General features: G+C 40.7%; 2 protein-coding genes across 4 annotated transcripts in view; one reads left to right on the top strand and one right to left on the bottom strand.

Moving 5' to 3' along the window:
- The window catches only part of CSNK1G3 (casein kinase 1 gamma 3), a 578,377-nt gene that overhangs the window by 156,087 nt on the left and 407,947 nt on the right, over positions 1-14,343 (bottom strand). The gene's annotated exons all lie outside the window — the stretch shown is intronic.
- The window catches only part of LOC309623664 (uncharacterized protein), a 769,197-nt gene that overhangs the window by 644,658 nt on the left and 110,196 nt on the right, over positions 1-14,343 (top strand). For 2 of the 3 annotated variants that reach the window (XR_014241444.1, XM_082380757.1), the window contains one exon: positions 11,441-11,627. Coding sequence is in view for 2 of the 3 variants with exons in the window: in XM_082380757.1 (XP_082236883.1) it covers positions 11,441-11,627 (187 nt within the window). In the remaining variant the exon portion in view is untranslated. Of the gene's footprint in view, positions 1-11,440; positions 14,114-14,343 lie in introns of those variants that run through there. The other variant, XM_082380758.1, reaches the window with a different exon arrangement.

The following is a 14,343-nucleotide window of genomic DNA, read 5'->3' as shown; positions in this document are numbered from 1 at the left end:
GGGGGACAAAGTGTTAGAAAGGAGACCAGGATTGATAATTCATGAAACCACAACATTTAATGACCAGGAATACCTGGGATTTGAAAATGAGTCCACAAAGAACCAGCCAATGATGTAGATGAAAACCCAGGAAAATGATTAAATTAATCGTAGCCTTTATCTTGGGGAGAATGGGTAGTGGTTAGAAGAGTTATAGGCCAAAATACAGAGATACAGAAGTAAACAATCTCCCAGGCTGGAAAACCATGCACAAGCTACACAGTGGTGAGGAGTACAGAGATGCTTTTGTTGGAAACGAATAGAACAAAGACAGAGATAGAGTGACCCAAAGATCAGGGCAACAGAAGTTTGCTGCTGAGGGGTCAATGGCATTATACATTCACAGGGGATATTTTAAACATTGTCCAGTTTCTTGAGCAGCATTGTAGTCTCATGATACCTGGATACAAAAAGGTTTAAATTATTTCTTGTCTTTCTTACTTTCCTGTGTATTCTTACAATAAATGCCTTTCAACTGAGGCACTTAAGCATACACATATATAGACACACACACGCACACATATTTCTAGCAACGTGAATGAAAGGGCCCAACGAACACATCTAGAAAGTATAGGCTTAATAGAATCAAGTGCTAGCTCATCATGGTACAGAACTGCAGGAAATTGTTCATGCTCTTAAGTCTGTGGTCTCCTTGATTTAAAAAAAGACAATTACAAAAACTGTGAAAGAACCTTTAAGAGTATATAATCTTAAAGTGGAACAAACTCTAGGGGTAATGGATTATACCAGATGGCCACAATAGATGGTTACAAAAGTGGGCCATAACTTCAAGTATGGGTTAGATAATTCAGAGGTGGAAGGGGGAGGCACACAGAGAGAGACTTAGCTTAGCTTGTGGCTCTCATGATAGGACAGTACAACATTGGTCCCTAAAATTCTGTTCATTAAAATATTCCACTTACAACTTCGGACTGTGTCAATAATCTCACAAAGATACCATGAAACAACACTTATGCTGCAGGAATGCCATGAAAAAACTACTTTCTTCGTGTCTTCAAGGTTCTGAATTCAATCTGAACCAACACTACAGGATGGTAAATGACCTGAAATATTCACATACATTTTTAATGTAAGACCAATCCTATCATCTATTTTTTTTTTTTAACTTGAAAATGACTTTTATCAGCAGAGGGGAGTGCTGAACTCTTGCTACTTCTGATGTATTTGTGTTTCTTCTTTATAAAGTTACTATTACCTCTGATTTTGAGTGTGTATTTAGACTTGTGAACATAGACATAGTGTCAGCTAGTTAGGGACCTTTGGAGTCATCCAGTCCTACCCCTAACCCATTTCTCTCTATATAAAATTGTATGAGCTCGTAAGACCACAAGGGATTTGCAGTCTATACAGTGGAATTTACTAATAGATTTTGGCGCTTACCTAATGCACATGTGGGCCATTATCTCCTTTCTCATGCATCATCAGTGTTCCCTTTCTTCTAGATCATTTCCATCAATATACAAAAGTACTGTAATATCTCCCATCTTAAAAATAACCCTACCCAGGCTCCTCTCCAGGTACTTCCCTGTTTTTTCTTATCTTGAGAGTAAAACTCCTACAAGACATAGGACCTTGCTAGCTCCTTTCTTCCCATTCTGTCTTGAATCTACTCCCATAAGGCTTTAGCTCTTGTCCCTGCGTTGACATCATTCTTGTCAAGATCACTAGTGACCTTCAAAGAGCCAAACCCAGTGGTCCTCTGTTCTATTCTTACTTTCTGTATTAGCAGCATTGACATAATGCATTACCCCTTTCTTGAAGCATTTCCATTTGGCTTCTGGAATAATTCTCTTTCTCGGTTATCCTCCGCCTTCACCAGTCATCTTCCTCTGTTTTCTTTGCTGGTTCTTCCCCACCTCCCAGCACTCTAGCCACGGAGTATTCCAAGCTCAGCATTCCGAATTCTCCTCTGTCTGTGTCAGCTTCTTGGGTGAGCTCATCTAGTGTCTTGGATTTCAAGTGTTACGTATATTTGGATGACTTTAAATTCACATCTCCAGGACTTCCCTGGCAGTCCAGTGGTTAAGACTCTGTGCTTCCACTGCAGGGGGCACGGATTCCATCCCTGGTCAGGGAACTAAGATTCGAGCTGCTGTGCAGCTCAGCCAAAAAATAAAAGAAAAAAATAGTAATACCTCCAGCCTGACCTCTTCCCTGAATTCTAGGCTCATATATCCAATTCTCTACTTGACGTCTCCACCTGGATGTCTAATGGGCATCTCAAACTTAAGTCCACCATCAAGCTCTTGTACCAGCCACTTCCACCCCTATAATCTTGCTCCCGTGGAAGTCATCCCAATCTCTGTAAATGGCAATTGTATTTTTCCAAGTTTGCCAACCAAAAACCTTAGAGCCATCCATCCTTCTCTCAACACTGTATCCAGTCTGACAGGCAATTCTTTAGGCTCCTTCAAAATGTGTCTAAAATTTCTCATCTCCTCTGTTGTCAATGCCGTAGTCCAAGCCACAATCATCTCTTCTCTAGATGATTATAATAGTCCCCTGACTCTGCTTTCTGCTTCCACTCCTGTCCCCTGCGTCTCTTCTCCACACAGCAGATATAGTCATGCTCTAAAAACCTTTATCAGATCACGCTACTCCTCTTTCCACAGTGCTCAAATACTCACATTGTCCTTCAAGGTGCTACATGACCTACCCGCAACATACCCACAGGTCATCTCATGGCGCACCACTACCTTTCTATCCTCATCGCCTACCACTTTCCCCCTAACCATGCCACATTGACTCCCTGCTCTTTTTTTTTTTTTTTTAATTTTATTTATTTATTTTTGGCTGCATTGGGTCTTCATTGCTACGTGCCGGCTTTCTCTAGTTGCCGCGAGCAGGAACTACTCTTTGTTGCCGTGCGCGGGCTTATTGCGGTGTCTTCTCTTGTTGCACAGCCCGGCTCTAGGTGCGCGGGCTTCAGTAGTTGCAGCACACGAGCTCCGTAGTTGTGGCTCACGGGCTCTAGAGTGCAGGTTCAGTAGTTGTGGCGCACGGGCTTAGTTGCTTTGCGGCATGTGGGATCTTCCCAGACCAGGGCTCAAACCCATGTCCCCTGCATTGGCAGGCGGATTCTTAACCACTGCGCCACCAGGGAAGCCCCCTCCCTGCTCTTCTGAGCACTCACCCCCGGGCCTTTGTGCTTGCTGTTGTCTCTGTTTGCAATTCTCTTCCCCCACATGTCCCCAGGGCCCACCCCTTCACTCCCTTCAGCTCTCTACTCAAAGGTCAGCTTACCTAACGAGACCTTTCCTGAGCCCCTTGTACAAAACAGTGCCCGCCCCCACCCCAGATTTCTCCATAGCACTAACTCTTATAAGGCATATATATAGTTACGTGTTTCTCTTTTTTTGTGTGTGGGTTGAGTATGATTTGGTGCAAAATGAGGACTATATAGCCTAGGAGACAGAATTTCCAGCAGCTCTGAGAAACTGCTCTGAAGAGGTCGGGGGGGAGGTCAGTCTGTATATTAATGTGAGTTTAGTGAAGGAGGGTATGTCCAGTCAAGCACACATTTTGGCAGAGATTTGCTGCTAGTCACGAGGAGCAGATGTCACTGTTAATGATTTTAGTGCTTCTCTAGATATGAGGAGATGCAAGAATTGGGCTCATAAAATCTCCTGAAAATATCCAACTATCTGAAGACCTGTTCTGCCAGTTTTTCCCAGAGCACAGAGTGCCTCATTAGTTGTGTGTTTCTTTATCTGACTTCTCCCACTAGAATATAAGCTCCATGAGGACACGGACTTTGTCTGTTGTGTTAACTCATACATCCCCAGGGCCTAGAACTATACCTGGCATATAGTATGTACTCGATGTATATTTATTGAATGAGTGAGTTTGTGAATTTTGTGGCTAAACATACAATACAAACGATCCCTCCTCTCCCTCCAACTATGCAGTGGTTAGCTGGTGAGTTAGGATAAGCTACCCTCACCCTGCTCAGGTATTTCTCTGTGATGCCTTCTTCTACCTCTCAGTTCAGGGATTTTATAGCAAATTATTGTGGGACCCTTCTTATTTTGTAAACTGGGCTTTGTTTAGTTTCTAATCATGCTGGTTGGTATTTCTATCCCACTAAAGGAGATAAAGCCCAATGTATTTTAAAGTATTTACCTATAAAGAGCATTTAAATGGGTTTGCTTAAAGTGGGGAAAAAGAACACGTGTGTGTATTGTTCACGTGTTATGTGTTGCATGTTTTTATCACAAAGTTTAGTTATCTTTGACCTTGACTAACCTTCCTTGATGTCTGAGACAATTCTTCTATTTAATAAAACTAATGTATGTCAGATGTGCTTTTTCTATTTTTTGTTTGTTAAGCAAGAAGTTGTAAAACAGTGGTCTTTTCAGATACTGTACTTCTTCCAAATGAGCAAACTAACAAACTATCAAAGAAAGATAGTATGAAGTAGTATAACTTGAAATATTATTTTGAGAAATAAGAAGACAATGCATCTCATTAGACCTATTTTTTTAGTAAGAATATAAGACATCCATATCCCATGTTGATTTCAGCATCACAGAACTAAACTGATTGTGAAGTTCAACCTATTTACAATTTATAATGAAATGTAATTGTGGCTTTTAATTCTCAACTGGCAAGTAGTAATCTTACCATTGACATCAATGGAGAAAAACAACAGTGTCTTCCCTTGGCAAGAAGCACTTATGGCTGTATATAATGCAGATAAGTTTGTTTGAGAATGTAGACAGCTTTCTAGACAATCACTGGAGATAGGACCTTGATTTAACCCCGAGCCTGAAGCATTTCCTCTGGGATGTGGATGACTGATAACATGGCGGAGGGCAGAGAAAGTATAGATTTATTGAAAAATGGATGTTGCAAGCAGGGGGTGTTAAATTTCTTCCTTTAAATCATTGTTTAAAAGGACAAGCTTAGATTCCTGCTTCAGGATGAAAAGCCTAAGTGTTGGAAGAGAGAGAAATTTTTTAAATCGCAGGTAGCTGGCATTTTCAACATTTCATTTCAAAAGATAAGCGATGTACTTAGCTCTAGCTCATCTTGCAATAAGATGGCATGACTACACTTGCTTTTAATATCCTCTACACAGGATACCTCGGTGATTTCTAATTTAAAGAAAATGAGTCCTTTACTGACAGCTTGATAATCTTTCCTTTGGGAACACTGGAAAAAAAAAAAAATCTGTCCATGGTATTAATGAGCATCATATAATAACCAGCTTCTTTAAATGGTGGAGTAAATAGATCTTTATTAACACAGATTATGTATTATGTGTTTCTGAATCACAGTCTTCAAGAATAACCTTTTAACAAAATGAGTAAATAATCCATAATGGGCCTCTTGCCCTTTCCTAAGCAAAATATCAAGAACTTCTGCAAGGGCAGAGGTTAAGTAACTCCTTTATTTACTAATGATAAAGGTAATTGGGCGAAACCTAATTCTACCAGGTTGGAAAAAGAATTTTTCTTTTAGCTAACACTTGGCCCTCAGAGCAATTTTTTAAAAAACAGAGAGTAATTCTTCAAATAAAGCTTACCCTTATCTCTCCTGTAAGAGTTAGTTAAATTCATGATTGCAAGCAAACCACTGGCTATATTCCATTTTAAATGGCCAGCTAAGAACAGTAAATAACTATTCTTTACTGGGGCTGCTCAGAGTAGTAGTTTCAATATCCATTAATAGTAAATATTCCTTATTATCCCTTTCATCCAGTTGAACTAACCAAGTGGCAGAGTTCTGTTGCTAATTATAAAATAGCCTACATTATAGAAGAATTAAAAAAGCAAGTGAATCATCTGGAGAGCTGCCATGGTTTTTCTAACATTCTACACCTACGTGTGAATTTTAATATATAATTTTAATTACGAAATTCTTCCCAACGCACTGTTCTCATTACTTAGGCAGCGTATGTGTGTATTTCTTTTACCTTGATTACAAAGTCAAACCATTTGAGCTGAAATTAAAAATATCTGTGTATTTATAGAGAAAACAGAGGGCTGTGTTTTGATACGGCCTCCAAAGGAGTAGGGCAAAACGTAACCCTGTAAGGAAAGGAAGGCTGCCTGGTCTTGTATCAGACACTGGCTAACGAAATCCTCAGAGGGTTTGTTACATGAGCCAGTGGGCTGAGGCAACCTTTAACATGCAGGAAACTGGAGTTAATTAAACCGTTACCGGGACCCTATCTGTCATCCTAGCTGTGTGCTCCAACCCAGGTCCATTTACATTTTAGAATTGAAAAAATGTTCTCAGGATTGTTGATAAACCATGTTTACTGTCTCTATTGATTTGCTACTTTTGCATAACCTTTATGTTTTAATTATCTTATAGTATTTCTTGAAGCCTCTCGTGTAGCCACCGCTATCTGATTAGACTTTGCTGGCAATTATGAGACACTAGAACACCTTTTAATGGCTTAATCTGCTTCAGAGGTATTAGATGACTGCAGGAGTGAAACTGCTAAGAAAAAAATAATGTACCATTATGGAAAGGCTATTTTCAAACCACAGTTGTACTTACTGTAGAGGAGACAACCTCAGATTATTTTCCTGCTTTATTCAGTGGAAGGCCTAAGGGGGGATTATTTTGTAGATAGTAGGTCAGAAAAAGCATACACCAGGTGGCTATCAATGGATAATTAACGTACAAATTTAATACCTGGTGAGCTTGCATTCTGTGAAAGACCTGAGGCTAGGCCTTCTTCTAATACTGAATGAAATCTTAGTATAACATAAATGAAACTTATATAATGTGTGCTTATTCATTTTACCTAACATTTATTGAGTGCTTACAGTGTATCAGGTACTGTACTAAGATCTCATTACATGGATCATCTCATGATCATGGGATCATATTAGCCCATTTTAGACAAAAAGAAACAAAGGCACAGAGAGGTTCAGTACTTTGCCTCAGATCACACAGCCTGCAAATGGTTTTCCAACTTAGGGTGTCTGATTCCAGAGCTCTGTAGCTTAACCACTGGGTGTTACCCAGTGGGATATATTTCAATAGTGGTTCCTGAATGTCACTAAAAGAAGAATGATCAGGCCATATTATGCTTTTAACATTTTAATACCCAGATACTGGCCCAGAGGTTTAATTTGAAAACCGAATTGTGACAGCTGTTTCTAAAAATCAAAATAACTCCAACCCAATTATATGTAATATTAAAGTTGATGTACACATATGCTATTTCAAGAAGTTGACCATTATGAATGGGTTTCTACCAGGAGATATAACAAGGAAAACAGAAGAAGAATCAGATTACTTAACATCCTGCCTGCTTTTCTAAAATTAAAAAAAAAAAAAGATCATGAATTTGCTGATTTATCACTAATGCCTTGACGATGAACGTTCATGAACATATAGTGCTTGTTCACACAATTTTTGTTGTTGTTAAAAGGAACCTGGAAACATTTTCCCTAAACACTCCAAAGGCAATCCCAAGTTCAAATTCCATTCATTTCATTTCTTTTTTAAATTTTTATTGAAATACAGTTGATTTACCATGTTTTATTAGTTTCAGGTGTACAGCAAAGTGATTCAGATATATATATATATATATATATATATATATTCTTTTTCAGATTCTTTTCCCTTATAGGTTATTACAAAATACTGAGTATAGTTCCCTATGCTATACAGTACATCCTTGTTGGTTATCTATTTTATATATAGTAGTGTATATATGTCAATCCCAACCTAATTTATCCCTCCCCCCTTTCGCCTTTGGTGTCCATAAGTTTGTTTTCTATGTCTGTGTGTCATTCATTTCATTTCTGAACGTGAGGGAAAGAAAACCCCGTAATCTTTCTAGCATAAGTAGAGAAATTAGAGCCACTAAGGTTCTGGTCGCACATAAGAGCAGATGCATCAATCTCAGTAAGTCATATAAGCTGCTATTCCACCCTCTGCCCCATCCATCCATCCATATTATGTTTAGTAAGCAAAGCGGGATAGCATAGGACATTAGAGCACAGATTCTGAAGCCAGGCTTCCCTCATTCTTAAAGGCTCTGCCTCAGCTAGCTATATGACTCTGGGCTTAGTTTCTCCATCTGTAAACTGGGGATAATGTATATTGAAGACAATTTATGGTGAGGATTAAGGGAATTATTATAGGTAAAGAACTCAGAAAAGTGGCCCATATAAAGTAAGCAAACTATTAGTAGAACAGTGTCGTGGGGCACTACGCTAGGCCCTTCAATAACATTCCATCCAAATGTATAACTTTGATCTACTTTGTCATTTGCTGAAAAACTAACGACGACAATACTAAGACATGGTCCTTGCTCTCACACTGTCACACTCTTTCTTTAGTTTTCCCAACAATACTTATATACCAAGGGGAAGGAGAACAGGAATGGTCCTGGGCAAAACGAGCAGCCTATTTTCCAGGGCCCTCCAGGGTCTCTCTGAATTGATGTTCATGTGCTCCCCTGCCTGGTCAGCACCGCGGCTGCGGCCAATCTTGTGGGCCACACCTGGGCCAGCTGCTCAGGACCTTTCAAGGTACCATTAGGCTTCAGCTAGAAACTTTTGCAGGATCTACACATTCTCCCAGGAAAACACCCATCTCTTTTACTGTGCTCGTGTTCTGCAGGCACGAAAACAGGGATCATTTACCCAGCCCTAAATGCTCATTTGCCCAAAAAGAAAAAAGACATCCATTTTTAAAACTAATATAACTCATTCTATTGCAACAGTAGGGGCGAGAAGAAAATACTCTCCAGTTACTCTCAAATGCAGAGGAAACTAACAGACAGGTAGTATACGGGAGGGAAAATATTTTTTCCTCCGCTCATGGTAGGTTCTCTGACTGCAGCCCTGTAAATTAGATTGACAAAAGACAGATTAACAAGAGAAAAACCAATGAAAGTTTATTAGCATGTGCATTGCACTTACACATGGGAGTAGCCAGTGATGAGTAACTCAAAAGGGTGGTTAGAACTTGAGCTTATATAGCATCTGAACGATACTAGTAATTATAATAAATGTTTAGACAAGTGACAACACAAAGGAAAGGACTTTGAGCTTCTGGGGTCAGCAAGTTGTGGGACACGAATCTATAGGGAAACTAATGGCCGATGAAAGCTGGTTTTAACAAGGCTGGTGTTACATGGGTTCCTCTGGGGCTGTCTCCGGGCTGATAAGGGTCTAGCATTGTCTCTGGTGACTAACTCCCTTACTTCCTGGTAGAGAGAGGAGGGGGACACCTTTACAAATTTTTGTCTTGCTCTTAGGCAGCTAGTGGGAGGGCGGAGAGCTTGTCTTATATCTGCTTCTTCTCAATTGCCTTCAGTTTAAAATAATCTTTATGGCACGTCCTCCTACCCCTCAGTAGGCACTTTCTGCTTCATCCTCCAAAAGCAATTCATTCTCTCTCTCCATCCTTGCACCAGCCACCAGTCAGGATGAACAGGAGAAAAGTCGGACGGCGGTGCTTCCACACCAGTGCCGCATACCTATGGATTCAGCCGTGTTCTTCCTTCAGCCCCCAGCCTCCCTTGGGAATGACAGGAGAAAGGCCCAGTTGCCTCTCTTCCAGGCCTGCCTGTGGCCGCAAATCCTCCTCCTTGGAACTCAGTGCCCAACTTCATTTCTGGGAGTTGCTACCACTGACAGTATAGGCCATCCAACCTACCTCCCGCCTCTGTGTTTAATCCCTTATGGGCACTGTAGGACATGATGTAATCTGGTCTTACCTGTTTTATGTGTGTTACTGGGGTTTCACAGGATGATTTAGGGGGCAGATGGAAACTTTTTTCTATCTTATAGTTTGAGTTGTATACTTATTTAATATATTGAGAAACACATCAGCACATCAAAACGACTATTTGAGAAGTACTTTTTGCTTCAAATAAGCCTAGGAAAACAAGAATTAAGTTAAAGTTATACAGTGAAAAATAAATATGTACAGGTGATATATGAAGACGGCACACAAAGGAGCAACATTTGAGGCTGTTGTCGTACCCTGACTATATGGTTGACTCAGGGTTATGGCTAAGAATAAGAGGGTGGCTCTGCCTTTTCTGTAAGTGAAGAAAATAATCAAGAAGAGGAAGTGACTTCTAATAGTGCCCAATGTGAACATTAAATATTAGCTGTTTCACTAAAAACGTTAATGAACACTAATGAAATGATACAAATACATGGCGAATGTTTCGCCTGGCTTGTTAAGTTTTGTTTTCTCTTTTAAGAGGGAACGATTTGTTGCGATGTTGGAAAAACTCCAACAGCCCGCCAAGCTGGGGTTCTGTCACACGGTCCCGAGACACCCCATGCTAAGGGGCCACATGGCAGAGCCCAGGGGGAAAATGGCCTGCTGAACAGATAAGCAAACCCTGGAGGGTCTCCCTCAATAGTTTACTTGCAAGGTTTGCCCTGTGCCTATGCAAACACTCAGTTAAAATTTGTTTTCTCCAGAAGAGTGAGGAGAGAAAGATAACCCTGGTGGAGGCATAAATTTGCATTTGCAGTCAGTTTGTATTCTTGTTAGGAACTTAATTCTAACTATATTCTACACACTAGAAAGGGGAGAGGTCATCCCAAAGAAGATGCTAAATCTCTCATAGTTGGGGTAGGGACAAAATTGAAGTCATTTTATCAAGTTTTCCTTTCAGGTAATTCTTTAAAGGCAGCATTTGAAGAGCTAGAAGACAGGGGACACTCTCCTTAGATTACTTTGCCTGTTCTGAGTTATTTTGAGTTAGGACTGGGTAAGAAAACAACAGTCAGATGTGGGCTTTGAGCAACTTGCTTTGGAACGATTCCGTCAAGTGCTGGCCCCGGGTCCACGTTCCTCACTTGGATGCAGCCCACGGGCAGGGATCCAGGCATCACCACACAAGAGGCACGGCACCTCTTCCTGAAGGCCACATTAGGTTGTTCATAATTCATTTTAGATCATTTTTATATCAAAGCAAACGTGAATATACACTGGAATTGAAAATACTCAAGAAGTTTTAAGAGTAAACCACCACATCTGAAAGAAATACTGAACCTTCATCAGTCCTCTTTAGGCTAAACCCCTCCCACTTGCCCAGGGGGACACACCCCCCTTCAGTCTCCTCTACCTAACAGGGACTTGGGTGGAAAACTATAAGGAGCGCTTCACTGTCTCTGATGCTTCCAGCCATCCTCATCTATGTACTTCCTTCTCTGGTGCTTCTGGCTCCTTGCAGCCTTATACACTTGGCCTTAAATTTGGGGGGGGGTGGTCCACAAAGATATCTTCAGTATCTATAAGTACCTGTATTTAATAAGCCCTTCTTGGAGCTTTCCCTCCACCTCATAATAAAGCTCAGCTATTAACCCTTTCTACTTCAACACGAATTTCCTTCTGTTCTCCCAGGCTCACTTGGCCTTTACACTTTTATCTCTTACCACAGAATTAAAGACTGCCTCCAAGGGATTTTGGCTTCCACGGGCAAGAGAAAGGGCCCCCTGCTGTACATGCCTGCTTGCCCACATGGCCCCTTTGCCGGCACCTCCTACCCCAAGGCTCCAGAACAGGATTCTGAAGGAAAGCTCATCGGCAGCAGGCTCAAATGTGGAATTCTGTCCTGCTTTACCCAGGTATGCAAGCTTCTTGACTATCCAGCTCTCCTCTCTGCCCATCTCTCACTCCTTGGGTTGAAGTACTATCATGAATGAACTGGACTAGTTCTAACTGGTGCTTCGGTACAACTCATAAGGTCCATTAAGTATTCATTTTCTGCTTCTGGGGTGATCATCACTATTCTAGATCAGAACCGTTCTCATACATTTAAAGTCAACATTTCTCAGCTTAATTTGTCATGCGTCCTTTCAAGTAGGTGATCATATAGCCAATCTGTATACATGCCAAGGTCTCCCATCCTCTGCCAAGAAGGACGATTGCTTAGCAATGAGGAAACTGGGCCACAGTCCTTTTTATTTTTAACTGTAAACATGAATTAGATGCTTGGCACATGAATGGTTTTAAAACATGAATGGTTTTAAAACATCTCTTTGTAAAGTAATCTGTCATAGTGTCTTCATCACCAGGCCAACTGGAAGGCCTTTACTGTTGCCTCTGGTAGGAAAGTTGAAAACAATGACTAAAAAGAAACCATACCTATGTACATCATGTTTCCATAGCGGTCGGGATCAGGAGATAGTTTGGGTATATTACCTAGCAAGTTGTGAATGCAAAGATGTCAGGCCTTGTTATATATTCGTCTGCTCTGGTGGAAGCCTGGTTACACAGAACGATTTTCCCTTGGCTGTGTTGGGCCCAGGCTCAGAGGCAGTGCCACACACAACCGTGTCTATATTCAGTGCTGCTAGGAAATGCTGCTGGGCCTTGGTTACAGATCAGCTCTCCTCTGGCAAACCTGCCTGGGACAAGACTTAACCCACTCTCCCAGGGTCTGTCTTCTTGTTTATGCTACTGATATTATTACTCTTGCTTTCTTTTTTTATTGGGGGGGGGGGGGTAGTTGTTTTTTCATTTTCTCTAGTCCTCTCCTTCCCAAAGGATGTCTGTCATCAGGCTCTCTTAAGGTCAGCCTTGTTCCATGGACCTGACACAGACAACCATCTTTCCCCTTCCCCTAATAGTGGTCCTTCCCCTGCCTGTGCTAAAAGTCTCAGTGCGGCCTCTGTTGTCAGGACCGGCCTGCTTCTGTGTTAGGACTAAGAGCTAGAGGTTCGTTTCTGGACACAATGACGAGGAATGCGAGAGTCTGCCCCATGGAGCGTGTTGGTCCTCCTCTGCCTCTTCTGTCCAAGCTTGTTCTTTGCCTCCACATCTCTCCCCTGTTCCCTAAAAGACTGCAGTACTGTGTCTGTTGGAATTAACACTGCCAGTGACTAAGACAGGGTTTCAGAATTAATGTACTCCCCATCATCCTGGGAAGTACAGGACACAATAAGGATGAGAACTTCCTAAACTTTATTCATCACCTTCGGTTTCCCCAACATTCAAAAGCCCAGCATTTTCTAACAAAGATGATTTCTGAATACTGGGGCGAGCATGGCTTTTTTACATACCAATCATAGAACAGAACAGATACAATTTACATGGAGCATTTGTGTCTCTTAAGTCCTGAGAAATTTGGGAAATTAAGAAGGTTCCCCCCTCGTTTCTTTCAGAAAGCATGTGAAAGCATTCTTTTCCTACTAAATGGATTTAGTCTAACTGCCTAATTCATTATGCTAAAACCATGAAGCAATTTCCTGTTCAAAGCCCAGCTCACAGGCTCTCTGTTGTCAAGTATTTGAATTTCAGATTAGAAATGTGTTCATTTGGATAGCTTGAAAGGAAAGCTTTGTTGTCAGCTTGGCTTTATGTTCTGCCAGAAGCCAAATCCCTCCTCTTCAGCAGTCACCAGCAAAATACCAGACCTCAACTCTGTACTCAGTGTCTTGAAACAAACACCTCTGGCCTCTGTGGTCAAAGCAATGGTTAGAGATTTACTTTCCCCAATAACACGGTTCTCTCAGACCACCATTTCTGACAGATAGTAGCAAATATTTAGGGTCTTCACTCTGCCGCCCCCCCCTCACTTTCATATCACCATCACACATCAGAAATTTTTTTAAAGAGAAGTGTTTCTGCCAGAATACCCTTTAGAGGAGATTAGTTCTGTTAGTAACTGAGCCCTCTGTTACAGAGCAATGAACTGACTAGGGGCTGTATTTCTGTCAACCTTCGACTACACTGTCCCATCCACCTGCCATTACTTGTGATGTTTTCCCTTATTGATCTTAGAAATTTTTGCACAGCTGCTCAGAAAGTCAGAGGTCATGCTTTTGAGCTGAAGAAATGAAGTGCCGGGGAAAGAAATTCCCTGATACACATAGCAGGAAAAAAGAAAATTGGCTAATAATCATGGAGGTTCTGATACTGGGTAGCAATTCAGGCAACCATTTTTTGCACAAATTTTTGCATTTTTGAAACTATAACATTCTACAATATTGTCAGTGGGTTTGTGATTCCTCTGTGACCATCTAATTGTTATTAATCAATAAATATTTATTGAAATAAAAATATAACTGCAGTTATCAATATATATCAATATATATTTATTGATATAAATAAATATATAACTGTATGCAGTTATCAATTTAGTCTTTATCTGTGATACCAGCATGCAGTATTTTTTGTTGTCACTCAATAACTATTTGTTTGGTGCTTTACAGTTTACAAAGTGCTTTCATCAACATCACCTCACTTGTTTGTTATTCTATCAGATGAATCTTTTTAAATAATATTTAATTGAAATATAATTGACAACATAACATTATATTAGTTTCAGATATACAGCAT

This window comes from Balaenoptera borealis (genome assembly GCF_965194805.1).
Source record: "Balaenoptera borealis genome assembly, chromosome: 2".
Taxonomy (NCBI): domain Eukaryota; kingdom Metazoa; phylum Chordata; class Mammalia; order Artiodactyla; family Balaenopteridae; genus Balaenoptera; species Balaenoptera borealis.
Note: the sequence above shows the minus strand (reverse complement) of the source record. Positions and strands in the feature narration are given on the sequence as shown.